Below are 27,080 nucleotides of genomic sequence, written 5' to 3' on the forward strand. Positions count from 1 at the left end.
GTGTTTTCTTAAAGATGAATTATTACCATGGAACTGCATTTACAAGGGTTTTTCTTTTCTTTCAATTAGTGTTAAAACTTCAGTTGACTCATGCGACTTTTAATTACAATGCTGTTCTCACAAGAATCAGTGTATAGCACGTTAGTATTTGAAATGTTTGTGTATTTTTATTAACTTCTAAAAACCATATTCTGTGCTAGAATATGACGTTAAATAGTGACATTTATGATAAATGTCTTGTAATTATGCTTTAAGTATGCCCAATAAAAATCTTCTTAGCTTTGTGCCAAACACTAAATGTATGGGGTATGTATTTAAATTTTGAGTGGGAATTGTTTTTATTTACTGAAAAGTTTCTCCGTTAGTAAGTGTAATTACTTCCAGTAAAGACAATTTGTTAATAACTTGTACGATGTAGAAGACTTTGTCCGGTTTTCCAAGTGTAGCACTACAATGTGCTGGAAGGGTCTAGTTATACTAGTTGGATATATAGGAGTATGCAATGGAAGCGTAGTTTTGAGTAAGACTTTCTCTTTCATCTTTTAGTTCTTACCTTCATTGTCAGTGGGCATCTGTGGAAGAGCTGGACAAGGACAAGAGAATTCAGCAGAAGATTAAGCGGTTTAAGGCAAAACAGGGCCAGAACAAATTTCTTTCAGAAGTACGATTTTTTTGTTTGTTTCTTTTAGGTATTTAAGGAATATTCTTATGAATTCTTGTTCTGTATACAAGCAGAAGATTTTGAACAACTGTGTGATATATCAGTAGCATTTATTCTGGTATAAAGTATAACCATGCTTGATCCAAGTCTTTCAAGTTTATGACGCTCAAGTGATCTATCCTGACTTTATACTTTTTATTACAGGGGGGGGGGGTTCTTAAAGTGAGTGGTTAGTTGTTTGCATTGTAATCATGACTCTTAGTGAATCAGTACCAGGTCTCTCTTCTCAGGAGCTGATTATGCCAGAAAAATGCATCACATTTTTCTGTGTTGTGGACTGCTGTTCACTAGGGATTCTAAGCTTTTTATCATCAATTTAATTTCACTTAGAGCTATAAGCAGTAGTGTGGTAGGGGTCCTGTCAATAAAAGACGAGATCTGCTGATTTGTGTCTCTGAAAGCTTACCTTTCAGTAAAATGCTGTCTTTTGAGGAAAAAAAAAAAAAAAAGTTCATGTGCTACTGTATGTATTTATTTTTATTTATTTTTACTATGGAGTTCAAGCTAAACAAAACCTGTTAGAAATTAAAAACTTCCATAAAGTCAGTATGGGTTTCTCGTTAAGTGCATATGATTGACATATTTTGATAAAATTTACAGGAATTTGGGGGAGGAGGACTCAATGTGTTGTGCTTCTAGGAGAGTATAGAACATGTATGAACACTATGTCAGAGCATCCAAAATACTTTGAGATTATTATAAAATAGGGTGGCACATATAAAGAATTAGCTGCATCATATAATACTAATGCCTAAGGAACTAGATTAAATTAACTTTCAAGACTCCTGATATTTGAGTTTTTAAAGAAGTTAATAAATACGTAATTCGGAATAACAGTACAGTGTATCATGTCATTAAGCAGCAGCATTGTCAAATTTAACATCTCTTCTAAGTGAAGATGCCTGGAATTGCTGCTTTTTTAAATTACTTTTTTTTTTTAAATCTGTTTCCACATGGGTCACAAGTTATGGTAGATACTTGGAATTTGTTCTTGTTTTAGAAAAAGCTATCAAAATGTACAGTCTTTAGTCCTTTTGTCTGCCTTTTCTATTGGAGGGGATCTTAAAAGTATAAAATGAAACACAACACTTTAGTACGCAAGAGAATCCTGTAAGTTGTTGAAGGCATAAGAAAGAACATAACAAATTGTGATTTTTTTTTTTTTTTTGGTGAAACTGTGTATTCATGCAATGGTTTTTCTCTGTTTTTGAAATAATAATCTTTGAATCTTGCTTATAAAGCAGTTAGACAATTCCTGTAGTTAAAATAATCCAAAGGCACTTAGTGTACAAGGCTCTAATTTCTTTATTGCAAGCTGTAGTTTTCAAGAATGCTAAATGCATTGCATGCCATAAGCCTTTTCGATTGCTCATTAGTGAATTGTAATTTCACACTTCATTTAAAATATTCTTAAACATTCTCTCACAGTAAAAGGTTTCACACAGTAATTAAGAGGCCCAGTTAACAAAGTCTGAGAAGTCTGATTCCCTCATGGGGAATGATCTTGCTGAATTGTAGCATTTCAATTAACATGTTGAAGTTTGCCAAATATAAATTCTATGTCACCGTGACCCAAAATATTATTGCATGGTGAAATATATAATAATTTTTCCTCTCAGGAAGGGCTAATAGAGATATCTTTTATATTTTTGCCTCTCTCCTTGAACAGATTGATGATGAGCTTTTTAATCCAGATTATGTGGAAGTTGATCGAATCATGGATTTTTCGCGTAGCACAGATGATAATGGAGAGGTAAACAAAACTTTTAGTGTATTTGTAGTCATATAGATACTGTGTTTAGAACTTACTGTTTAGAAATGTGAATGTATTAAACACTTCAGAAGCTACCAGCGTATATGTGTGTAGAAAATAGGAACATATTTGAGAAAAAATTGGCTAATACAGCAATTTCCCTAAAATAAAGGGGTTTCTGTAAGAATTCCAAACTTCTTAAGTTACCTATATTTAAAAAAATACAAAACAAAACAAAAACAACAAAAACCCCTTCTGATATGTACATTTGAGGTGGTACTTAATATTGCAGAAATACGATGTCCATGCAGGTAATACAGAATTTAAATGAAAATTGTAAGAATCTTAGCTAAATGTCATAATAGTTTAGACATTATTTAGCCTATCTGTTGCAGAAGAGTTCATGAATTCACTGTTTCTTACTCTTTAATGACGTGTTCTGCAGAACAAGATCACTTTGTCTTCCAGGAGACTCCTTTTTGGTCCTGGGAGAATAGAAAACATCACTGACAGTGTCAGCGTTTCCATATTGCTCTGTCAGTGAATGGTGGTGTTTGGGTTGCCTGCTGGGAAGTTTTTGATGACACTGACAAGAAAAAACAGTTGACTGTTTAAATATGTGGTAAAGCATGGAAATTGTAACAGTTGGAAAATGAACATTGTTTTACTTTTAAATTTTAGTTTAACCTTAGTAACTTCAAATGTAGTGTTGTGCTTGTTTTGGTGGTAAGCCTGCATTTCCCGCATTCTAATCTTACTTCGTTAGGTAGTCAAGGTGTCAGCCTGCTGTTTGCTTATCCTTTTGGCTGATTCAGACCTTCGGGTCTGGTAAAGTTTTTTGAATTTTATCTAGCAGATACAATCCTGCAGATGTCCTGTAAAAAAGATTACACTTTTATTCTTTTTAAATTGTGATGTAATCTTATTTTTGTCTTAACAAAGCCTGTAACGCATTATCTGGTGAAATGGTGTTCGCTTCCTTATGAAGACAGCACTTGGGAGCTCAAGCAAGACATCGACCATGCTAAGATCGAAGAATTTGAGAAACTGATGTCTAGGGAGCCAGAAATGGAGCGTGTGGTAAGAATTGGCTCTGTATAGAGGATTTTATTTGAAAATAGTAAAGTAATGTGGTCTTTCAGAAACCACTAATGGGATTTGCTGTATTTGAAACAGGAGCGACCTCCTGCTGATGACTGGAAGAAATCAGAGAGTTCCAGGGAGTATAAAAACAATAACAAACTCAGGGAATACCAGTTGGAGGGAGTAAACTGGCTTCTTTTCAATTGGTACAACACGTACGTAAAATATTGCTTACTGCTGAATCCGGCTTTGGAAATCTTTTATGGTTTATTTGAAACAATAACCTTTTAAAGTAATCTTCTAAAGGGAGGTTTTAGGATTATTTACATGTCTCATTGTTTACTGCAGGAGTCACATACGAACTAATTTTGAGTGGATAACATATTGTTACATAAAACTTGAATATTTCAGAAAGATTCTTGTGGCAAATGCTTTTGTATATACATGTGTACATGCACACCCCTGCTGCCCCTTCCTCCCCCATGTGAACTTGAGAGGTACATGAAATGGCTATATCCATGCTTACTGCATGACAAATTATTTATTTAAAATGCAAAAAGATTTTGATGTCTTTTGAGTGTATACTTGCCATTCTAGAAAATTCTGGTTTATTCAGTTTAGCTCCTTACTGATTTTCAATGTTTTAAGTTGGGAATAAATCATTTGGACTGTTTTTATTGTTTTCAGACGAAACTGCATTTTAGCAGATGAAATGGGGTTGGGAAAGACTATCCAGTCCATTACGTTTCTCTATGAGATATATTTGAAAGGAATCCATGGTCCTTTCTTGGTTATTGCACCGTTGTCTACAATTCCCAACTGGGAAAGGGAGTTCCGCACCTGGACAGAGTTGAATGTGGTTGTGTATCATGGGAGTCAAGCAAGCCGGCGGACCATTCAGTTGTATGAAATGTATTTCAAAGACCCACAGGTAAGAGCTCTTCATGATTATTTTTTTTCTGTTTTTTGTATATGCTCTACTGTTGTTAATTAATCTAAGCATCGATTAGGTTTTTAGTACTGACGTAGTAGGTTTTAACTAATAATGAAGGCATACGTATTAAGAAAGAGGGTGCTTTTTAATAGTAGCCAAGAGATTAACTGGAAATAGAGGAGGACCAAGAGTTACTGAGATGGTGCAACTCTTGTTCAGGGTTTCACTGTTTCATGCAAGGTTTTCATTATTTTGTGTTCCTGAGGAGAGCTGGCAGAAAAGATTCTTAATGGAGAAACTACTTTAATTGTAACTAAGCTTAAAAATCAATCTTTGCCTACCATTCCAGGAAAAGACCAGCTTGCAGAAATTAAACTTGTCGATGCTTCTTCATCAGATTTTATAAGTCATATATATTTTGAATCTATGTTACTGCACTCGTTGAATAGTGTTTATGAGAGAAGGAGAGCAGGTACAGAAAAGATTGGGGGTAGAAACAGAAAATTATTTGGAAAACTGAAGCTATAAAGAGCAACAGATCTCTACACTTAAATGCACGGCTTTGCTGAGAGTAAGTAAAAAGGATTGGGGAAAAATAATGTGCATGCATCAAGTGTTGTTGCAAAACAACATAACCCTCCTCACTTAAGAGAAAAAAAGAATGGAAGTTCAACCTGATTGGATGTATTGTGGAGTATTATTTCCAGCTGAGCTTAAAGAAGTGATAGTGGTGAATTCATATATTTAGATTTTCTGTAAAGCATTTGATTTTATGCCACTGGATATTTTGATTAATAAACTAGAATGATATAAAATCAATATGGCACACATTAAGTGGATTTAAAACTGGCTAACTGATATTTCTCGATGTAATTGTAAATGAGAAATGATTTGCATTTCCAGCGTAGTTCTTCAGGGATTGGTTCGTGTCCATGAGCTATATAACACTTTTATCAATGACCTGAAAGAAAACATAAAATCATTACTGAGGAAGTTTTCAAATGACACAAAGATGGGGAGAGTGGTAAATAATTAACACAGTTCATGGATACAGAGTAAGCTGTGTTACTTAATAAATTGGATCCAAGCTAACAATACTCAGAATAGCTAAATATAGGGCTATCTGTGGACAAGGAATAGAGATGATTCTTACAGTAGGAAGAGTTCGGTTCTGGGAAGGCTGTAAGACAAATGCAGATCCTTTTGTGTCATGACACATGACCGGTTAAACATGAGTTCATACTGTGAGACTGTGGTTAAAAGGGCTAGTGTAGTGCAAGTGTGTAGGAGGAGAGAAATCTTTATTAAAGAGTAGAGAAGTTACAGCATTCTCCTCTTTGTCAGTAATGTAGTGGGTAGTCCAGTTCTGCCTAGTTCTCACTTCCTGTCCTCAAAAAGAGTGTTGAAAAAACAGAGTCCTTGGAGCAAAGCTATGAGGGTGGTTGCGAGATAGAAAATACGCTTTCAGAGGGAAAGAACTGAGTAAAAACTGTTTTGAAGGTCATGACTGGAGCACAACTTGACATGCCATTAGGGCAAACAGAAATAGAATCACACACTTAAATGTAGTAGAAAAACACATAGTAATTTGTAGTAGTTAGAAGTTGCAATTTATAGAAGTTGCAATTTATAGAAGTTACATCTGTTTGGCCATTTTCTTAGCAATTTATCAAAGAAACTTTCAAATCAGAATCATATATGTTGTTGTTGAAGAAGGCTGATTTGAATAACAGTTGCTACACTGAGGTCTAATGGCTTATATGCCGTACAATAATAATCACATTTAGCTTCTTACCTAGATGTATAATACACATATGAACGGGAATTGATTTGTACTTTTTCTGGTTTTAAAACTATTTCTTATCCAAGATAGATGTTTTGTATCAAATTTAAAAACGTGGGTTCATGCAAATACTGTCTCTGCTGAAGTCTTTCCTGTGTTAAAAATCACATATGTTTGGGGTTTTGTTTGTTTGTTATTTAAGCAGTGCTTGTTCTCAGTGTGTTCTTCCCCTTAGGATGCAGCAGTTATGTAGCATGAAACCTGAAGGAGCGTCATCAGAAAAATCCCCACTTACTGTGCAGGTTCTTAGTGTTATTTTGGCAATATCATTTCATTGATCTAAAGACAACTGAAAGAATCTAAAGCAAGATGCTGCAGAAAGTTTTGCTCCCACTGTTGCCATATTCTTAACTTGTCTCTTGTAATGATGATGGGAGTCATTTGACTCCATAGCAAATAATGACAAAGCACTCATGGCACAGAAAAAGGAATCATTTTCTGCTAGCTTTGCTCCCTGAACTGGCTTGAGAGAAGAATCGGAAATTACCATGGTTGGGGATAAAGGAGAAATGGAGTGAACTCGTCCTTTTGCTGGCAGCTAGCTTAGATGTGTTATGAAATCACCTTCTGCGTTCCATTCTTTGTAAGACTGTGTCAGTTGTGAAACGCATGGTAGAAACTGAATTATGTGAAAAAAATCTCTTCATGTTCTGACTGAAAGAATCCCGATGTAGTGTTCAGTCTGGCATCCTCTAAAGTACCATCAGTGGGTGTACAATGGGGGATGATAAGGGAGAGAAAGAAGGCAGGCTTTGGCAGTGTCATTTCCAGTCTCCTTTGCCAAACACATCAACGCAGACATCGGCATCTTTGGCTTTTTAGGTCTTAACATGAAAAGAGGCTTTTTCTTTCTCAAAAAGACAATTGAACATTGAGAAAGTATGAGTGGCTTTGAAGGGCAATAATAAAAGACAGCATGCATGAGAAGCACCTACCCCATCTGCAGTAGTGTGATTTTTCAGAGTCAACACTGGTAACCAGAGTCAAGTTGTGAAAACCTAGAGCGTAGTCAATAACAAAATACATTTCTGCAGTGGTGTGACTTCAACACTAAGGACACCATGCTACCAGGGACATTCCCCTAAAATCCCTTTCTGCCTCGTTGCTTGTGAGGGTCATGCAGGGAAGCCTATTCTGGTCGTCTTGAGCAATATAACTGAAAGGTCCTTCTGGGGGCCTTCCCTGGTTGGAATATCAAATAAACCAGTTGTTTTTCTATAGTATTCTACCTCTGAGAAAGAGTTCCGTTGTAAGAGCAGGAAAACTATATATGCCAAATAAAATTAATGACGGAGCCCTGCAAAAGAGTTGACTTGTTTGTGAGGGAAATTTACTTCGCAGTGTAATGAGGACTAAAAAGAGAAACCACCTGGTTCATGTGTAGAAACAGAATACCTTGTCCTTGGTTGATTTTTAACTCAAAATAATGCTATTGATGTTCGGGACTTTTTCTGGCTTACCTGGTTCATTCCTTTTGGGCTCAGTGGGTGTTGGCTTAAGAGAGTATTTTTTTGCTTACATGGTTTTCTTCCTTGCTGAGAAGATACTGAGCTATGAACATGTCATCAGCATAGGTTTACCTCAGATATCTGCAAAGAACGGTTAGCATGCAGCAGTTTAAGGCAGTATTTCACCAATAGGGACTCTGTCTTTCACCAAAGATGATGTTGAATTGCATTTTACAAAGTGGCTGTGACTTAGTTATCCAGTGCCTTCCAGCTGTAATTGGTTAACGTGCACATTTCTTGCATCTGTTCTCTTGTTCCTCAAAGTGGAGTCTGAGGTTGGTGGGAAAAGACTGTAATAATCTTTCACGGTTCCCACTGGTGGAATGTGCATCTTTTTAGAAGTCAAATTCTTATACACATCCAATTGATCTTCTCAGTTTGTATCTACTAGGAGATAATACCCCAAAACATAGCCCAACTTTTATATTCATATCTAATTGTTGTACTTTGTGGCTACCTCTGTTGCTTGAGTTACTTCCAGAAGAACTTCCCAAACAGAACAGGAAACTGCTACCTATTGGGACAATTGATTTCCTCAAATGGAAGAACTTCTCTGAATAAATGGATATGAAATTCCTGTGGTTCCAACATCAGAGAGAGAACTTCATTTGGATTTCACGCTGAAACAGGATAAATTGATTCCTAGTTGCCCAAGAATGCACCTGTGACAATGCTATAGGTCACTTTCGTGATAGTTTCTACATTTAAATTTCTCAAATGTGACATTAATAGGATTACTTAGGATTCTTTCCCAAGTGTTGGAGACCTAAAACTGTTGAAGAACAACATCATTTACCTTCTAAAGCTCTTGGAACTTTCTGCTTGATTTACTCCTGTGTTCTTCAGTACAGCATTTGACTGTCTTTCAAATAACATGAGCTCTTGTGGCAAGACCACTATGCATATTTTAATGTGAGATTTAGACAACTCTAAATATATAATCAAGGGTCCCTCTTACTATTTTTGCTTCACTTGGATGTGCTGCTTTATGTAGTGGTCATTTTTGAAGAGCACTGCTTGCTGTACAGTTGTGAGGTTGCTCATAGAAGTGTTCTCCACTACTTGGAAAGAATCTCCTGAGCTGCATTCTCATATTTTCAGTTTTGTCTGGCTCGTGAAAAGGTTACAGTATTTCAATTTGCTGGCTTTGTAAGTTGCCCACTTGGTGTATCTTCATCTGCTGTTTGTTAAGTAACAACTCTTTTTCTTCCTAAGATGATCAATGTTTCTGGACTATGCCATGAGAAAGCACTGTTGAGCAGGTCATTACTTCCTCTGAAATACTCTTGATGTGCTTAGGCAGATTTAATGCTGAGTTCAGGGTATCAGGTTTCCAATAATTTTATTGAGTCAGTAGCCAGTTCTGATCCCCACAGTTTGGAGAGGATTATATGCAGGTCACTTATAAAAGGATTGAGACTTGCACATGTTTGAAGGAAGAAATGGTCACCTTACTGTAAAATATCTGTTTCTTTCAAAGTGTATTCAGTGTACAACCCATGACAGTCCTGCTTTGAAAACGCAGAATGGCCTTGAACTTGTGTGATGCCCATCCTTAGACAGTGTTCCTGCACAGGCCCAGTGCCACTGGAGATACCAAGTTAGATTTTTCTTTGAACAATATCGGGAAGAAATATAACATAATGTCAGAAACATGTTCATTTCATGATATTGAGTAAAGTTTATTCAGGGCAGTTTTTTGAAACAGAATCTTAGTATCAGCCCTGAAAACAAGACCCTCAACTAACCACATGAATAGTGAATATGGTGCCAGACATCAAGTAAATCGTCCTGTTGAACTTTCCTTAACATTACAAACTATCAAGGAAATGTATGCAGGGATATACATTCTCCATTTAAGAGTTAAGAGATTTGCTTCTTTTCGAAGCTGTTTACTAGAATTGTAGGTGTTTTGGATACTCAATGTCCACCAGGAAAAAATTACTGTTTATTGGGAGCAAAATATCCTAATAGTCATAAAAATGAAGCCTGAATGTACTTCTGGCTTATTTGGATTGTCTGGGAGGACCATCACATATCTTTGATTTAAAAGAAAAAAGAAAATTCTCTTGACAAAGTCTGAAAACCTTATTTGAATATTGCAGCACTACATTAATGCTTCACGGCATTAGTATAATCCATATGAATTACATCTGAAATACTTGTATAACATCTTTGTAATGAATATGCAGTGATTCTGTGGGCCTTTTTACAGGATTAAAAACATAGCTAGCATGAAGCCAGTAGTAAACTTAGACATTTATATTCTCTCATTGAGTCAGCATTTATGACTTCATTTACTTAAAATATCTTGCCCATTGTACTGTTCTGTATTTTTAAAGAATGGATTTTGCAGATGAAACAAATGTACTTCCATTCTTTGCCAGGGAGTTTAACTTTTGCTGTTCTTTTTAGGGTCGTGTGATAAAGGGGTCCTACAAGTTCCATGCCATTATCACAACATTTGAAATGATCTTGACTGACTGCCCGGAGCTGCGTAACATTCCATGGCGTTGCGTGGTCATCGATGAGGCCCACAGGCTGAAAAACAGGAATTGTAAGCTTTTGGAAGGACTCAAGATGATGGACCTGGTCAGTGCATACATCTCTTACATTTGTGTCTTCTGTATTTTTATTACTCCTGATATATGGTTTCATCAAAAAGTAAAATAAAAGGTTTTCTTCTCAAGTAAAATCATCAAGTGCTAAGAAGAACGAGGGAATGCAGCTGAGAAGGTCTTTAAAATACCTGGAAGCATATGCATATCTTCAGTTTTGGAGTACTGATGTTTCATAAGTCTCTTCACTGGTTTAGACCTAGAATTATGTGGATTCTGTTAAGAGAAGATAAATTTGTTCTTTCCTTTCTCTCTTTTCATGTGACGTACTCCATAGTCACTTCTTCACATAGAGGTTTATTTAAAGGTTTAATGTGGTCAGGTGGCCAGATACGGATGCAAGAGTTAAACTGTTCTGCATAAATATCAGCTCTAATGTTAATTTGTTGTGTGGCCATAAGGATGTTCTTTCAGGCTGACTAAGGAAGGGAAAAGTGAGTTGGTTTCTGATGTTTGCATAGATACGTATTATGTTATGTGCACAAAATATGTGTATTAAGCACACAGAAAAAATAAGATAACGGTTTTTAAAGGTATTTACCATTTAAAAGGCAAAATAATTGTGTATGTGTGTGTGTTCAGAAGATTCTTTAAAAATGTGAGAGAAATGCAGTCATGCTAACACCTGGAACTCAAACCCTGTTATTTCTGATAAGAATAAAGCAGCATAAACATTAGCTTACACAAGCAGTGGTGACCTATAGGTCACTTTTAGTTTCTTTTCCCCTGTTTGTTAAAGAGTACTTTTCTTGAAGGAGTCTTGGGGCTTAAGGAATGAAAGTTTATAAACATGCTTTATACAATTTATTTATTATCGTTGCTATTAGAGGAAAGCTGAGCTTATAGGTGTAGCTACAGACGGAGATATGGAACTTCTCACTTCAGTTCTTGTTCTACTACTAAATTAATGTTTGACGTTGGGCTAGTTGCTTAACCTCTCTAGGCTTCTCCTCTAAAACAATATGCAACTTTTCCTCTTGTGTCTGCCAGTGTCATGCTCTGTTGTGTGTAGATGAAAAAGTAGGACTCTGCTTCAGGTTTCCTATGTTAGAAACTTACACCTGCCCTGAAGAGATTTAATGCACTGAGATCTATTGGAGGTGTAGTAAATTGATGGATTTATACTGGAAGTGATGGGAAGTTTAGCTGTTGCTATGCCTTTTAAAGTTCATTATATTTGTGAAAGGTCTGGGATGTTGTGGATCAGTAAAATCTCTTCTTGTATCTAGAGGACTTTTGAAGGTGCTTAAGTAGTGAAGTTATTTTTCTGGGCTATCGCTGAAGGAAGGCCAGAATACTACTTAGAAATGTCTTGAAAAGAGCTGTGTGTAAGTAGCTGGAGGAGTGGACAGGAAGCAAAGATGAGAGATACAGGGAAAAAAAGAGATAATTTTTTGTATTTCTCCATTGAAAATTAATTTAGATGGATTCGTAGGCAATTATTTCTTAACCTTTCAGGAACATAAAGTGCTGCTTACTGGAACCCCTTTGCAAAATACAGTAGAAGAGCTATTTAGCTTGCTTCACTTCTTGGAACCAGGCCGCTTCCCATCAGAAACAACATTCATGCAAGAATTTGGTGATCTGAAAACTGAAGAACAGGTAGACTTCTCCTGCACACTTACTTTTCTATTTAGATATTGTGAATTTATCTATTTTATTGTTTTTACAAGTAATGCCTATTTACTTTTTGGAAGACCATAGTAGTTTTATCCCTGTTTTTTTATTTGTTTTCATTTTCTTAAATTTTTTCCTTTTGATCAAAAGTCATTTTGCCTTATCACTAGTTTTTTTATCTTTTGTCCATTGGTCATGCAGAAATAGGGAAAGTTTCCTCTCGTTAAAATGCGGTGGTTAAACATGAGGGTGGGGTGTCTTGTAACAGTTGCTGGATGAAAATACTTCTAGAATTGCTTGTTCACTCTTAAGAGAATTAACTTGTCAGTTGACATTCTTCCTTAAGCATCAGTATCAGAATGAGGAGACTGTCCTCTGTAATTTCTGCAGGAGTTAACATCTGAGAGTTTTATCAGTGACTTCTGTGCAAACAGGAACATATTTGAAACCTAGTTTAGCAAGAGGCAACCAAATGGAGGGAGAGTTTTTTGACTGACTCAAACAGATTTCTCAAGCTGTGCAATAAAACAAATGCATAAATCAGTGCAAACTGGAAGACCCTCAGTGCAGCATGGTTTAGATCTAAAATGTAAAAGCTTCTGATGATCATACATAAAACTTAAATTTCTTCTTGTATGTATGAAAAAGTTTTAAAAAGTCAATAGGTAACAGTCAAATCACCTTAATATTAGGAGTAAACTGAAGCATGGCATCTTAATTTAGGAACCTTAATTTGGCCCTTTCCACCCTATCTATGATAATCTAACGTCATGATTGCATGCATTTTTGTATGTGACTTATGTTGGTTTTGTCTGAAAATTCAATTTCTGGTATTTCTAACTTTTGACTGCTTGAATTTTTTAACTTTCTTTGAGAGCAACTCTTCCATAGGTAATAGTCTAAATTACAAAACAGCTCTCCCCCCAGCCCCTTACCTCCTGGAAAAATCATAGGGTGTCCTGAGGGAATCATAGGATATGTTTCCACAGATTGTGCAGGCAATTGCATGCCAGTCAGAATGGACTCTGACCTGATTGGAAGTGAGCCAGCTCTGATCCAGAAGCCATGTAGTCCCGTTAATATAGTGTTTGAGCTGGAGTTAATATATCCTAACTCTCAGCATAGCTTTCGTCTGGCCAGCTCAAAATGTCAGCAGAGCAGAACTGGAAATTTTTGAAGCCATACATGGAAATATCACTAAAATAATGCCATCAGCTGTTAGCAGAATTGGAGCCTGTATTGCTTGGGCCAAAAAGTTTTGGAAGAAGTGCATTCTCTGCTGACAAACCATTAGATGTTTTGGAATTTGATTTATCTTTCAAGTGATGGGAGAGATAATGTGTTAATGACTTGGGTTTTCTCCACCATTCCTTGCAGTCCTTTTTTTCTTTTTTTTTTCAATTGTTCATCCCTCCGTACTAATTTGTCTTTTTTCTCCTGAAGTTGCTTTATTACTAAGGGAATGATGTGAATTCAGGAGAAAGTGTCTTTTGTTCATGTTTCTGCTGTGCAGCTCTGCATCAGGAGATGATGACCTATTTCGGGGTGAATTATCAGCTCTTCAGCACTGAGGTGGTTTGTACTTTGAGAGACAACCTAAACCAGCCTAAATGCCAGTCTTTTTCTAGATGGAATATGTTTGAGCTTTTTATGTAAGGGACTTTACAAAAACTTGACAAAACTTAGCTAATTTTTTGGAGGAAAAGGGGCATTTCTTCCCCTCTCCCCTATTTAGGATGTGTCTTAAAGTATATGCTGCAAAACCTGGAGACACTTAAAAATTATCAGTGTGTTAAAAATTTACAGAAATAAAATTTTTTCATTTTGAGACAAGGCCTAAATAGTTTTCTACTTAAGTGGATATCAAAACTAGGGAAATAAGAAAAGAATCAGAAGCAGATATATAAAGGGAAAAAATAACCATTAAACACTGTGTTTAGTGGTTAGAAATTAACTGGAAAGCTTGATCTTACAGTCAAATTTGCTTTATATACTTGTGCTTGCTTAGGGTTAGCTTTGCATGACTGGTGTGCAGTACTGTCCTTGTCTAGAAGGGTAGTCCTAAGTGAGGTCTGTTTAATAACATTCATTAAACAGAAGGGTTGCACACTAAGAATTGACTTTAGACGTGTGTATGTTACTGAGTTAACAAGGATAACTCAGTCTCTGGGTCACTGAGGAAAGATTTTTTTTACAAATGCTCTCTACTTGGGATCTGAGGTAGGAAACAAGGATTTTAGAATTAAGGACTTTGAAAAATAAATATTTGAAGTTTTGCAGTTTTAATTCAGTTATTTATTAAACGTATATTTCCTAGGTGCAAAAACTCCAAGCTATTTTGAAGCCAATGATGCTGAGACGTCTCAAGGAGGATGTAGAAAAGAACTTGGCCCCCAAAGAGGAGACCATCATTGAAGTTGAGCTGACAAATATTCAGAAGAAATACTATCGTGCTATTCTTGAAAAGAATTTCACGTTTCTTTCCAAGGGTGGAGGTCAGGCAAATGTACCTAATCTTTTAAACACTATGATGGAACTAAGAAAATGCTGCAATCATCCATACCTTATTAATGGTAGGCCGCCTGTTTTTCTCCTCATTCGAAAAATGGTTGTAAGGAAGTTCAGTAAGTTAGAAATTCTATTCCAGTGTGTCTATTTATTTATTTATTTATTTTAAGTTGAAAAGTGAGATACCTTTTAGGCATCTGCTAGCCAGGACAGCATTGCTTTTGAAGACACCTGTGCTGCTTTTTCCAAGGCTTCCTAGCCCTGACAGAGTTAGTGTTGGTATTAAAAGTTTTCCTTTCTGTTATTTCTGACAAACAAGACTTCAGTTATCATGCAGGTTGTTGGATGCTGGCATAAATATGGCAATTTTTTCTTCAGAGTTATAGTTAGCTGTTACTAATTTTCTTGCCATAAAACATTTTGAGATAGTACCTTAAAATTTCTGAATAAAACTTGTGGGGTAAGAAGTGATGAGGCCTGCTTTTGTGGCCACGTGTTGGCAGTTCATTTTGCTAATTTAACTAGTCAGAAAAAGATTTGTATGAATGTTGTCTTAGACTTCAATGACAAATACTGTTTTACAGTGTATTGGGTTTATATCAGGATTATCTATGGCAAGTTCTATAGAATCATAGAATATCTCAAGTTGGAAGGAACCCATAAGGCTCATCAAGTCCAACTCCCTGCTCCTTGCAGGACTACCTAAAACTCAATCATATGACTAAGAGCATCATCCATTTGTGGTGCCATGACAACTTACCTGGGGACCCTGTTCTAGTGATGGACCATATGATGAACCAGCTAGCTATAGCTGTCTGAAGTATGCTAAACTTGTATGTGTTGGTCACATCAAATCTTCCCTTTGAGGGTGTAACACAAGCCTCTGTACAGGGTTGCATTCTACTAGTTTCTTGTTTCCCAACTCTTCTTCCTTACTGTATATGATTTATGCTATGTTTGGTTTAATGCTGGTTATAAGCTTCATGATGAAAGACTGTTTTATTCAAGAGCCATATGTGATTTCAGTTTTTTTTATTGTATGACTTCCATATTGCAGTGTTTACATTTTTTTCTTGACATTTTTTGTTTAAATGGGGGGTGAAAATGCTTAAACTGATTCACGAAATGACATCTAATTATATTTCATGCACAAGTAATTATTCCAAAGACATGATACAGGGTTACTCCAAAGTACTTCAGCCCAGCCATGCTGGTGGGCTGTTCAGATTCTAAACTGAGATGAGCTTACAGTACAGTAGCTTTGTGGTTCTGGTGTAGGGTTTTTTTGTTTGTTGGTTCTTTGTTTTAAGTTAACCCATTATATAAATGGGTTTGCTAGAAAATAGTTTAGGATATTCAGATTATAAGCTTCTGACCTCGATGCTTTTTACATTTCTTGGTTTTCAGCTAGTTTTAAACTTGCCATTATTTTTCCTTATTTCACGTTTGCTAAAAGAAATAAACTGAATATTTTGCTGTTACTTTGTTTTGTCAAATAGAGTTCATGAATAGTGCTTGCAGTGTTGTCTACAGAAGTGATTTTTCCTTGCAAGTCTTTTATCATTTAGTGTCTGTTAGAGACTGCTGAAGTCCATGTGGCGCTATAGAAAATTTCAAGTATTTTTTGATGACTGTATCTTAACCCTAATAAAAAGGGAGGTGGGTTTGTCTCTTGAACACTTTTGCCTTTATAACATTTTTGTGACTTTTCAATATTTGGACTTGCTTGGTGTCATGCAGCACCATGGCAGGTGGGTCAAGCCTTCTAATTGGAGGGAAAAATAAATAAATCCTATTATTAGTGTGGAGATGGAACTAAACAAGTATGTCCTTTGTAGTTGTAGGACAGAAAATAGTTGTACATCCTGTAGGTGTCTGAGCCTGAGGTTTTATTTTGTTGATCAATAATTAACGTCTTTGTACTTAGAGTGATGGCACGAGTTTATTGTAGCTCTACCAAGAGGTCTTGCAGTGCTAGTACATAATATTGCATAGTATTCTCCTGATGAATGATTTGTTGCAGTAGCAAGTTCTCGAGACTTAACTGCTTTTATAAAGGTGTCTCTGAACCCTTCTCATTTTCTTCCAAGTTTATAGGTTTTGTGAGCAAGCAGTACTGCATGTGTATTTGAATATCCAAGTAGAACACTGCATGTTTTTTTCTGCATAAAAGTTGCAAGCAAGTCTTCTAGATAATCTTCAGTGAAGAGCCATAGAAGGTTGTATGATGGTAGTAGTATGGTAGGAGTTGAATGTGGAGTGGTTTGTTTGTTTGTATCTTGACTGGTAGATCTGTTCTCTGGCCGGGAGAATGGTGGTCTGCTGAGACTGTCTTTGAGTAGACTTTTAGAGGGAGTTGCTGCATTTTGTGTATTCTCCAACCAACTTGGACAAAGCATTGTCTGTCATTTTTCTTAGCACTGGACTCCTTGTTTTCTCCATAGCAACCATTCTCAAGTGTTTATACATCATTCCTCTTTCTCTGTCTCCAAGAGCCAGCAGTGGGGAGTGCCTCTCTACTTACCCTACAGTGTTGAACATTGGAAAGGTTTCTTACTCTGTTCCTTATGGCCTCTTGAGCCCTGGAACCCTCTCCTAATTAAGAGTGAAAGTGGAGGTTTCCCTGATGGACCAAACACACATTCAAATACCTTCCTTTCATCCCCTACTAAAAATCAGCTAGGATAGGAACTAGTGTTACAGACCTACAGGTACTACATCAAGTAAATTTTGGGTAACAAGCTACTCAGTGTACATCACTTTATAGCAACTGAAGTAGAAATGAAAAAGACAGGGCAGTCTTTTACAGGGTTTAGCTAGGATAAGGTTATTGAAAGAGCAGATTTTTGGAGGTTATGATCTGTTATGGAAGTCGGTCTTGCTAAGACCAAACTCTGATACTGAAAAGTCACCATTCGTTAGACCTGTTTGAGGGTTTGTTGTGGTGTGCTTGGCTTAGGTGGTTTGCTTTTGCAGATGCTGTGTTTTCATATTGGTTTACTTCGTAGTAGTGAAACTTAAATTTGGATATCGCAGTTGAGTAAGAAATAAATGATGTAATCAAGAAAGATCACTGAAGTTACTGTATACTTGACAGCCTACTATATCCTGAAATTGCCTAAGCTCAGTACAGAATCTTGAGGTTTAGTACCCAAAATTCTGCCTGTTTTACAAGATGGGAAGTGGTATAATTGAAGGGAACTTGAAGGAGTGTCTGATTGTACTATTTTCACAAGAGTTTAATTTTCTTATGTGCAAACCATTAGGATCAGTAATGCTTGGAGTAGGGAATCCAGATAAGGAAAATTCAGGGATGTAAAACTACCTTCAAGCGTGGTCACATCTTGAGTCCGTTAAGTTCCATAAAAGCTAGTAGTGCAAATGTATTTAGTAATATGAAACTGTCAGACAGTCTGCTTAGGGGAGTATCTAGTTAAGACACCACATTACAGTAGGCACTGAACCAGTGATCACACAGGGAGGGTGCGTTTGCATGTTTGTTTACAGGTATCTACTTAGAACTGGGATATGAGATGCTCAGCAGAAGCCTGGCAGTACGCTGTTCTTCCCTCCCTCCCCCAACCCTCTCACCTTTCCTTGTGTTATTCAAAAGCGGTATTGAAGCTGAATGTTATACAAACCAGAAATACTTTACTTTAAACTACATTTAAAAAAAAAATAAAATAAAATCAGAGGGACTGAAAAAGACAGCTCCAAAAAGGGGTTTATTTGGATGTGAAATAAGCTTAGAACAAAGACTCCTAACCTTTTACATAGCCAAGAATAGTAAACTGATAATTCCTGGAATAGTCCACTGTTCGTAGAAGTGACACAAAAAAATGGAATAAAAGCATAGGAGAGGTTGAAGAGAAAACTGGAACTTAGTCTGTAGTCTTCAGGTAATGAGCAGGACTAGGAAATACTTGCTGCTGTGCATATCATTCATAGGCAAAGCAATTGGTAAGAAAGAACTTTCGACTAATTCAGGAAAGAATATATACATTGGATAGCTTCATCAAACCGAACAAAAAAAAAATACATTCAGGGAGAAAAGAAAGCTAAATAGAAGGTAAAATAATTATTTCACAGCTGCTTATTTCCACCACCACAACCACCACCACCACCCTCCCCAAAACTAGTTTTTTCATTGCTTGGATTTTAATTCTGTAATTAATAATGGAAGGAGCAGGTCCAGGTCATGCCCATGTTTAAGCCTGGTTTTGGTTTTGGAGGCACAGACATCAAATGTGATTTGTATTCCTTGTATTTTCCTGTGGAAACGAGATTTTTTTTTTTTTTCTTTCATGTTGCATTTTAAACAGAAAATCCATTTGATCATTTGGAATATGGTTTACTTTTTCATCTTTTTTTCTTAATTTTTCATAATTTTGTATGCATCAAATAGTTGTATGAATTTATTTAGGAAAGGGTTTACTCCCATTTAAAAGATTAAAAAAAAAAAGAAAAACCTGCTCAAAGTTACTTTTTATTTATGCTATATTTGTGTATATGTTTGCCTTAAATATAAGCTTAATATTTTTTATAAATGTTTATTCACATAATGCTTAAAACATTCCTGCAATTTCTATAGGGTATTGAAGGCGAGCTCATTGTTTATTAATAAAACCCTTTGCAGTGTTCATGTATTGCTGTCCAATCTTTGCAGGTGCTGAAGAGAAAATTTTGGAAGAGTTTAAAGAAACACACAATGCCGACTCTCCAGATTTTCAGCTCCAGGCAATGATCCAGGCTGCTGGCAAGCTAGTACTGATTGACAAGCTGCTGCCAAAACTGAAGGCTGGTGGCCACAGGGTGCTTATCTTTTCCCAGATGGTGCGCTGCTTGGACATACTGGAAGACTACCTCATTCAAAGACGGTGAGAGCAACAATATAACAATTCTAAATAAACTGTGCTTTCCTCAGTGGCCACAGTATTTAACCTGTGAGTAATCCATATTGAAAAGGGATGAAATTCAAACACTTTACAGTATTTTCAGTAGCTGTCTGACTAAAGGGAAAAGCATACCTGTAAGTTGCAAGGACTGAGACTTTTCTTTCAGGTGAATACAAAGTGACCTCACATGGGGAACTTTAAACCTCTTAGTTTTCTACTCAGTTAAATGTTTTGTACTCTGTTAAATGTTTTGGTGGCTGTAGAGTTTTTTAGCTTAAGCCTGAACGTTTATTTCATTCCTTGGAGAGAAAGTCTGTTCTTTACCAAAAGGCACAAAGCAGGAGACAAAGTAGTATGTCTTCCACTGATGAAGTTAGTGGATACAGGAACAGTCACTCCGTTTGTTGTAGTTCTTTTGACCCTATAGTAGCATATTTTCCTTTTTTTTTAATTGCATATTCGTACAAAGAAGCAATGCATTGCAGTAAAGTTCTCCTTATAATGTGTCTTTATTTCAGGTACCCATATGAACGAATTGATGGCCGAGTAAGAGGCAACTTGCGTCAGGCAGCTATTGACAGGTTTTCAAGACCTGATTCCGATAGGTTTGTTTTCCTGCTGTGTACAAGGGCAGGAGGTTTAGGCATTAATCTTACTGCTGCTGATACCTGCATCATTTTTGATTCAGACTGGAACCCCCAAAATGACCTCCAGGTAATTTTACAAGAGATGATTTTATTGAAAAGTTTTCTTTGTATTTTTGCTGTGAAATTTTCTTCACCTACAAGAGAAATTATCTATTTTCCTTCTCTTAAAAGCATAAAGAATATTATTTATATTGAAACCAATAACTTCTAAAGTAAGTTCTCTGTACTGATTATTTTAATTTTTTTTTTCTTCCTTTTGTCACCTGTAACTGAGTATCTGTCTTTGTTTCATCAGGCTCAAGCACGGTGTCACAGAATAGGACAGAGCAAATCAGTGAAAATTTACAGGTTGATAACAAGGAATTCTTATGAAAGGGAAATGTTTGACAAAGCTAGCTTGAAACTTGGCCTTGATAAGGCTGTGCTACAATCTATGAGTGGAAGAGAAAACGCTACAAATGGGGTGAGAATTAATATATTAAGGTGCATGATCAACAAATGCTACAAATGTGTAATGCTTTTCTTGCTTGTTTGCATTTCAGCTGGAGAACAGTGGTTTTCAGATGGAGTATGGCATGTATTTTAAAGTAGGGTTAATTAAGTGCAAGGCTACATGAACTAACTCAGCCTATCTAATGGCTCACTTATTGCCAAAAGGGGGCGGGTGGAGTCATGTTCCCTCAATCTTCATCCATTCTCATTCCACCCTTCACATTATGTTGATCCTGGCAGTTTTTGGAGTTCTTCTAGTCAGCTTTTTCTGGTCTAGCCTTTTTGCTTTGGCCTTTTTTGCTTTAGCTTTTTATCAGGTTAGTAAGTTAAATCTGCTCGCAGGAGGAGTTTAGCAGTCATCAGAGCTAAAGGGATTCAGTGACAATGAATCATTAAATTGTTTAAACCACTCATATAACCTCACCCTAAGAATTGTGTTGTTCGTATTCTTTTAAAGGTGACTTCAGCATGAATGTTTAATTGACCGACACCACATTATCTTAGAGTTTCAGTTCTTAAAATGCTAAATAAGAGGACAGTCAGTCTGATTATGCTGGTTGATTTTACATTGGCTGATGTCAAAAAAAAAAAACACCCAACCCAAACCCCTCTCTTGCATGTTACAGGTGCAACAGCTTTCTAAGAAAGAAATAGAAGATCTTCTTCGAAAGGGGGCATATGGTGCTCTGATGGATGAGGAAGATGAAGGGTCTAAGTTTTGTGAAGAGGATATTGATCAGATTCTCTTAAGGCGAACACACACAATTACTATTGAATCTGAAGGAAAAGGCTCAACATTTGCAAAGGTGTGCATTGACATTCACAGGAAAATTAATGAAATGTGACCAGGATAGATGACAGTAGTATTAAATTGCCTTCTGTGTCAATTTAGTTTCTCAATGTACTTATCTCAGATACTTTCCTCACAAATGTTGGGATAGCTGTATTTCCAGTCATGATAGTTTCCAGGCTTACCTTTTTTTTCTTGAAACTACCATTTTATAAGTCCTAAGTATTGTATTTACCAGTGAAAATAGATGTTCTTTGTAGCATGCAGTTAAGAAACCAATGCATGTGTTTTCACATCTACTAGGCTAGTTTTGTTGCATCTGGGAACAGGACAGACATTTCCTTGGATGACCCTAATTTTTGGCAGAAGTGGGCAAAGAAAGCTGAGCTGGATATTGATGCTTTAAATGGAAGGGTAAGAGCTTTATGATAGCTCCTAGTACAATTAAATTGAAGATTTCCCCCCCTCCTAAATTTCTACATTTTCACTTTCATTTTAGAATAACCTAGTTATAGATACACCAAGAGTAAGAAAGCAAACCAGACTCTACAGTGCAGTCAAAGAGGATGAACTGATGGAGTTTTCGGACCTGGAAAGTGATTCTGAAGAAAAGCCTAGCACAAAGCCCCGTAGGCCTCAGGACAAATCACAGGGTTATGCAAGAAGTGAATGTTTCAGGGTGGAGAAGAACTTGTTGGTTTATGGGTAAGGATGTACAGATTAAATATACTGATTGTGGCTAAAGAACTGAAAATATGGAAATTATATATAGTAAATAACTCATCCTTCTCTTGAACACATTCACATATCTCTTTATTGTGTAGCCTTTGCCTCATTGCACTGTAGACATGCCAGTGAGATTTTAAGTTGCAATATATATAAATTGCTTATATATCTGTTGTTTAGCTTAAAGTATCTGAGTGTCTCACAGATGGCTATGAGCTCACTGGTAAGATATGTAGTTTTGTGATGACAGAATATTTGTTTCTGGTTTCTTATAGTGTAAAGAATTCCTGAGTTACCAAGGTTTAATCTTTTCTAAGTGTTGTGGAGAATAACAAAGTGTATTTGTAAAGAAGAATGTGGCTGTGAAATCAACAGTCAGTCTAGAGGTTTTCAACATAGATTCTGGTATTTTGGCACCACTTAAGTTCAGCTGTTTGATACTTTATATTTTTCCCCATCGGATTTACCAATTTGAATTTTATCTCTTTGCAAGCAAGTAGCTATATTTGACTGCTAACATGGTGGGTTTCAGAATGACTCTTTATTTTAGGAAATTGGTGTGCAACAATTGCTAATAATGGATTTCAGGATCAAAATAAAAATCCCCAAATCCCATGATTGTAGGAACTGGTTGAACTTCCTAGTCATAGCTTACTGGGACCATTAGAGTTAAACATATGTACTTTATTATTTTGAGTGTAGTTCAATTGCAGCTTTACGAGCAGTGAACTTATTGCCTGTTCTGTAAAATAAACGTTCTTAACTCTTTGGTGCTGGAGGTTGGATTCCCTGACATAACCTGCAAATGCAAAATGCATTAGTGCTAACACAGGAGGTCCCAACTTGCTTGGTACCTGGAGTTAAACTGAAAGTCACAAATTAAAATACCAGTGCCCTGGCTGTTGTACTGAACATATTTTTTCTTATAGCTGGGGTCGATGGACTGACATCCTCTCACATGGGCGCTATAAACGTCAGCTAACAGAACAAGATGTGGAAACCATCTGCCGGACTATCCTGGTATATTGTCTTAATCATTACAAAGGGGATGAAAATATCAAAAGTTTCATCTGGGATCTGATCACTCCAACTGCAGATGGACAAACTCGAGCTTTGGTTAATCATTCCGGTATGTCTGCCACAATCAAATAATGATGCTAGTAAATAGGAAAGAATTGCTTCAGTCATGCTATGTATTTAGTTTAAACTATAGCCATTCTGACATGTCATAGGATCTTGTCAGATTTTATGAATAAGGTGGGCTTTGACTTGGTCTGTACTTAAAGGGGAAGTCTCCCTCAGACATTTTGTGAATGCAGTGCTTTTTCCCTTAAATCAGTTTTGAACAAATATTGTAGCATAATTTTTATGTGGCACCTACTGCTGGAGTTAATCTCTTTCAAATCGCCATAAAACAGAAAGCCTGTTTCCTTATGGCCATTCAGATTCATGAGAGTTTTTACAAGAAATATTTATATAACACCATTTTCTGGCTAGTGCTCTGAATTTTTGAAGTCTTCACACCTAAATTTGCATGAAAGTTTTGGTTGATTTTGTTATTTGCAATTTTCTGTACTGAATTATGTTGCTGTTCAGTTTTTGGTGGTTATGTTGCCCACAAAGGAATTAATATAGCAGTGATACTTAGCTTTAAATGTCTGTCTGTAATGCAGTTTGGGGTGAGGGCTTTTCTATTCAGATTGTATAAGAAATATTGGGGTTTATGTAGGTCTGTCTGCACCGGTGCCCAGAGGGAGGAAAGGCAAGAAAGTAAAAGCCCAGAGTTCACAGCCAATGCTGCAAGATGCTGATTGGCTCACAACCTGTAATCCAGATGTATTATTTCAAGAAGACAGCTATAGGAAACATCTCAAACATCACTGTAATAAGTAAGTATTAATAAATATTTTGAGGGTTTTTTACTACATGCTTTTGAAAAATCCACAACTTCTTTCGGATGTTTTTAATAGAACACAGGGCCATTTAACAGGATGTAAAAGCCATTATTACTGTTTAATTTGGGGACAATGATCTTAACAGATATCTGGATACTTCTGTAAGCTCTTTATGACGGATCAGCAATTAAAACACAGTTCTGAAGAAAATTGTCTTCTACTTACTAAATAAGAATGGAATCGGATGAGGTTATTCTTTTTACCATATAAAGGAAAGACTATATCCCTACAGTATGTCTATTTCTCTTGACAATCGGCTATCTTTAAACAAAAGCTGTTTGTTCTTACCCTTCTTGTGGGGTCTCTCAGGCTGATGTCCTTGAAGTTCCGTTCCTTAGATGTTAAACTCAAATATCCAGTTCTTAGTTTCCAGAGCTTCATGTACTGGTTCACTTACGTGTGGGTGTATCTCTTCGCTCTTTTTCTCCCTTCCTCTCTTGCTCTCCACATTATACATAATATTTCTTCTTTTCTCCTTTGTTTGAGATAAAATGTCTCACCGAGCTCTCTTACCTGAATCAGTGCCCTGATGTGATTTTTGAAATTTCAAATATGTTACTAAACCGAAAACCTTTGGGGATAAAGATCATTGTATTTTGATTTGGATGTTACGTTGTTTTACTGTTGCATGAATGTCTCTTAAGAGCCTCTCTTACATTCTTTTAGCTTTTGTTTTGTAATATCTTAGTTATTTTTCTGTCAGCTTCCTTTGACAGTGTCCTAGTTTTTCATCTCAGTTTTGCTTATTATATTCTCCATTACAGACACTGAACCTAACCCTTATCCCCAAAATACCTTGTTTTGGGGTTGGGGGGGAGGTTGTTTGCTTTTGAGGGTTGGGGGGTTTTGTGGGGGTTTTTTTGGTTTTTTGGTTTTTTTTTTTTTTAATTTATACTCTTCGTTGTATATATACCATACAGATGTAATGCAGTGTTACTGAAAGGTCGTGATTACTTTTGTGTTTTTAAAATATATTGTGTCTTATTAATACTGTTTATTGGAAAGAAATTATTGATTTGAAAAGTACCTGTGGCCTGTCAATAGGGGGTGTGATGTGAAGGAGGAAAGGCATTTAAGGGGTTTGTTAGCTCATTTCCAGATGCTAACCAAGCTTAATTCTCAGCTGATGAAAACAGATACTTAGAGAATTACGTTACCAAGTGCACTTCCAAATAAACTGCTTTATGATTTTTTTTCTAAACTGTTACTCAGATCTGTTATTACATTTCACTTGCTCATAAAGTAATTAAATTCTTTCCTGTAACATATTTTAATCTCCCAGGTAACATGTCCTCATTACTTGTTATATCAGTTTGCAGATCAGACAAATTCATTTTTAAAATATTGCTTTTGTAATAATACAGTAGAACAGTTACAAGGATTGGGAAGACTGGTAAATGTGCAAGAATGTTTTCAGTTGCTATCTTTTTCCTTCACTTCCCAGATCCACCGGGGCTAAGTGAATTGTAGAAGCAACATGTTTAGCCCAGGTAAAATCAAACAGAGGTGGAAGCCAATTAATAATCTGAGTAATTTCCTTCAAAAGGTAACAGTAGCAATTGGCTTTATAAGAACTGGTGTCCTGTCCTTACGTAACATGTATACTGTTTTAATGCTTAGGACTCCTGAAAGGTGCAAAGAGCCTCTGGTTTTTGGTTGATGTTGGGGTTTTTTTCCTGCTCCTCTTCTTTGGCTTGATGCAATAGCTGTTATTGCTTAATACTATGATAGAGACCCTCAACAGCTTATTTACATAGCTGCACAGGGAGCAGGGACACCTTACTGGTCCCAGTTATCATACATACAGAAAGAAGCATGTCTGACATGTTTTGAATTGCAGGCATTGACCTTCATTCAAATCCCTACTCTTCCAAGGTTTACTTGGATAACACATGTAAAACCGGGTATTGCTTTGGTTTCATCAGATCTCTAATGAGGAGCTCTCAAAACTGGTGGTGGTCTAAATTTTTCATGCAAGTGGGTGATCAGATTACTGCCTCCCTGGTCACCCTTGCTGTTCCAGGAGCAGCAGCAATTCAACAGTTGCCGTGATGGATTTGGGTACAGTGAGAGGGCAGGCTGAGTAATCTCCATCTTGGCCTGTACTGATTTTACTTCATGAACTAGGCAGCAGGGGGTGCCCTGAATTGGGTAGACATAGGAGAGCAGGATTTTTTTCAGGTAGATACTTTTTCTACAGAGATGACCTCTTTTCTAGTCTTGAAAAGCCGGTCTGCCATTCTCTTTCCTGCCAGCTTCAAGCATGACCACAACACCTGACAGCACTTCCAAAAACGACTGTAGTATTACAGAAATGGGGAAAAATAAATATGGGCAATGAAGATTTTTCACTTCCTTATAGCAGTTAGGTTGTGCACAGGTGAAATTAAATAGAAGTTTGAACTATAAAGAGTAAAAATAGTTAATATCTCCCAAGGGAAATGGGGGATTATTTTTTTCCCCACCATTCTCGGAAGCAAAAAGTTGTATAATCTGAAAGACCTGACATTCCATATTGAGGGTTTATTGTAAGGTAGTAAAACCAGATTTTATATCTCGTTTATTCCTACAACTTCTGATGTGCTTCCAAAAATGGTATTAAGGCAGCAGCTGAGGAAATTTTATGAGATAATGAAGCAGAACAGTTACTGAAAGCCATCTGCTCAGTTGTTTACAAACTTGCTTCAATACTTCAGAGGCAGTGGTAGAGTACGTGTCTAAACTTCACAAGCTGCACTAGGTAGAACTAAATGAAATGCGCCGGGGCTGGGCTGAGCTGGGTCCCTCTCTGTGCAGTGTAAGCGGTTGCCAGGCAGGCCTGTTGGAAGCCAGCAGAAAGCACCACACAGAGGTGATTATGTGCCACCATCTGTCACGCTTCAAGCCTACCATACAGCATGGCTAATCAGCCTTGGCAGGATGATGGATGAACAGCAGCAGCTGCCAAAAGCCACTGTTGGCAAACAGTCCTGAAGTTAAGAACTTTTTCC

At 36.7% G+C, this 27,080-nt stretch overlaps 1 protein-coding gene across 6 annotated transcripts in view; it reads left to right on the forward strand.

The window, feature by feature from the left end:
• CHD7 (chromodomain helicase DNA binding protein 7) overlaps positions 1-27,080 on the forward strand; it is a 131,169-nt gene that overhangs the window by 91,233 nt on the left and 12,856 nt on the right. For all 6 annotated transcript variants that reach the window (XM_052787106.1, XM_052787111.1, XM_052787112.1 and 3 more), the window contains 16 exons: positions 547-661; positions 2,391-2,474; positions 3,417-3,554; positions 3,651-3,772; positions 4,245-4,488; positions 10,258-10,434; positions 11,919-12,062; positions 14,395-14,650; positions 19,252-19,462; positions 19,999-20,194; positions 20,423-20,590; positions 21,246-21,425; positions 21,713-21,823; positions 21,909-22,114; positions 23,065-23,264; positions 23,865-24,024. In XM_052787106.1, the coding sequence (XP_052643066.1) occupies positions 547-661; positions 2,391-2,474; positions 3,417-3,554; positions 3,651-3,772; positions 4,245-4,488; positions 10,258-10,434; positions 11,919-12,062; positions 14,395-14,650; positions 19,252-19,462; positions 19,999-20,194; positions 20,423-20,590; positions 21,246-21,425; positions 21,713-21,823; positions 21,909-22,114; positions 23,065-23,264; positions 23,865-24,024 (2,712 nt within the window). The remainder of the gene's footprint in view (positions 1-546; positions 662-2,390; positions 2,475-3,416; positions 3,555-3,650; positions 3,773-4,244; positions 4,489-10,257; positions 10,435-11,918; positions 12,063-14,394; positions 14,651-19,251; positions 19,463-19,998; positions 20,195-20,422; positions 20,591-21,245; positions 21,426-21,712; positions 21,824-21,908; positions 22,115-23,064; positions 23,265-23,864; positions 24,025-27,080) is intronic.

The sequence above is a fragment of the Harpia harpyja genome, chromosome 5, assembly GCF_026419915.1.
Source record: "Harpia harpyja isolate bHarHar1 chromosome 5, bHarHar1 primary haplotype, whole genome shotgun sequence".
Lineage (NCBI taxonomy): Eukaryota > Metazoa > Chordata > Aves > Accipitriformes > Accipitridae > Harpia > Harpia harpyja.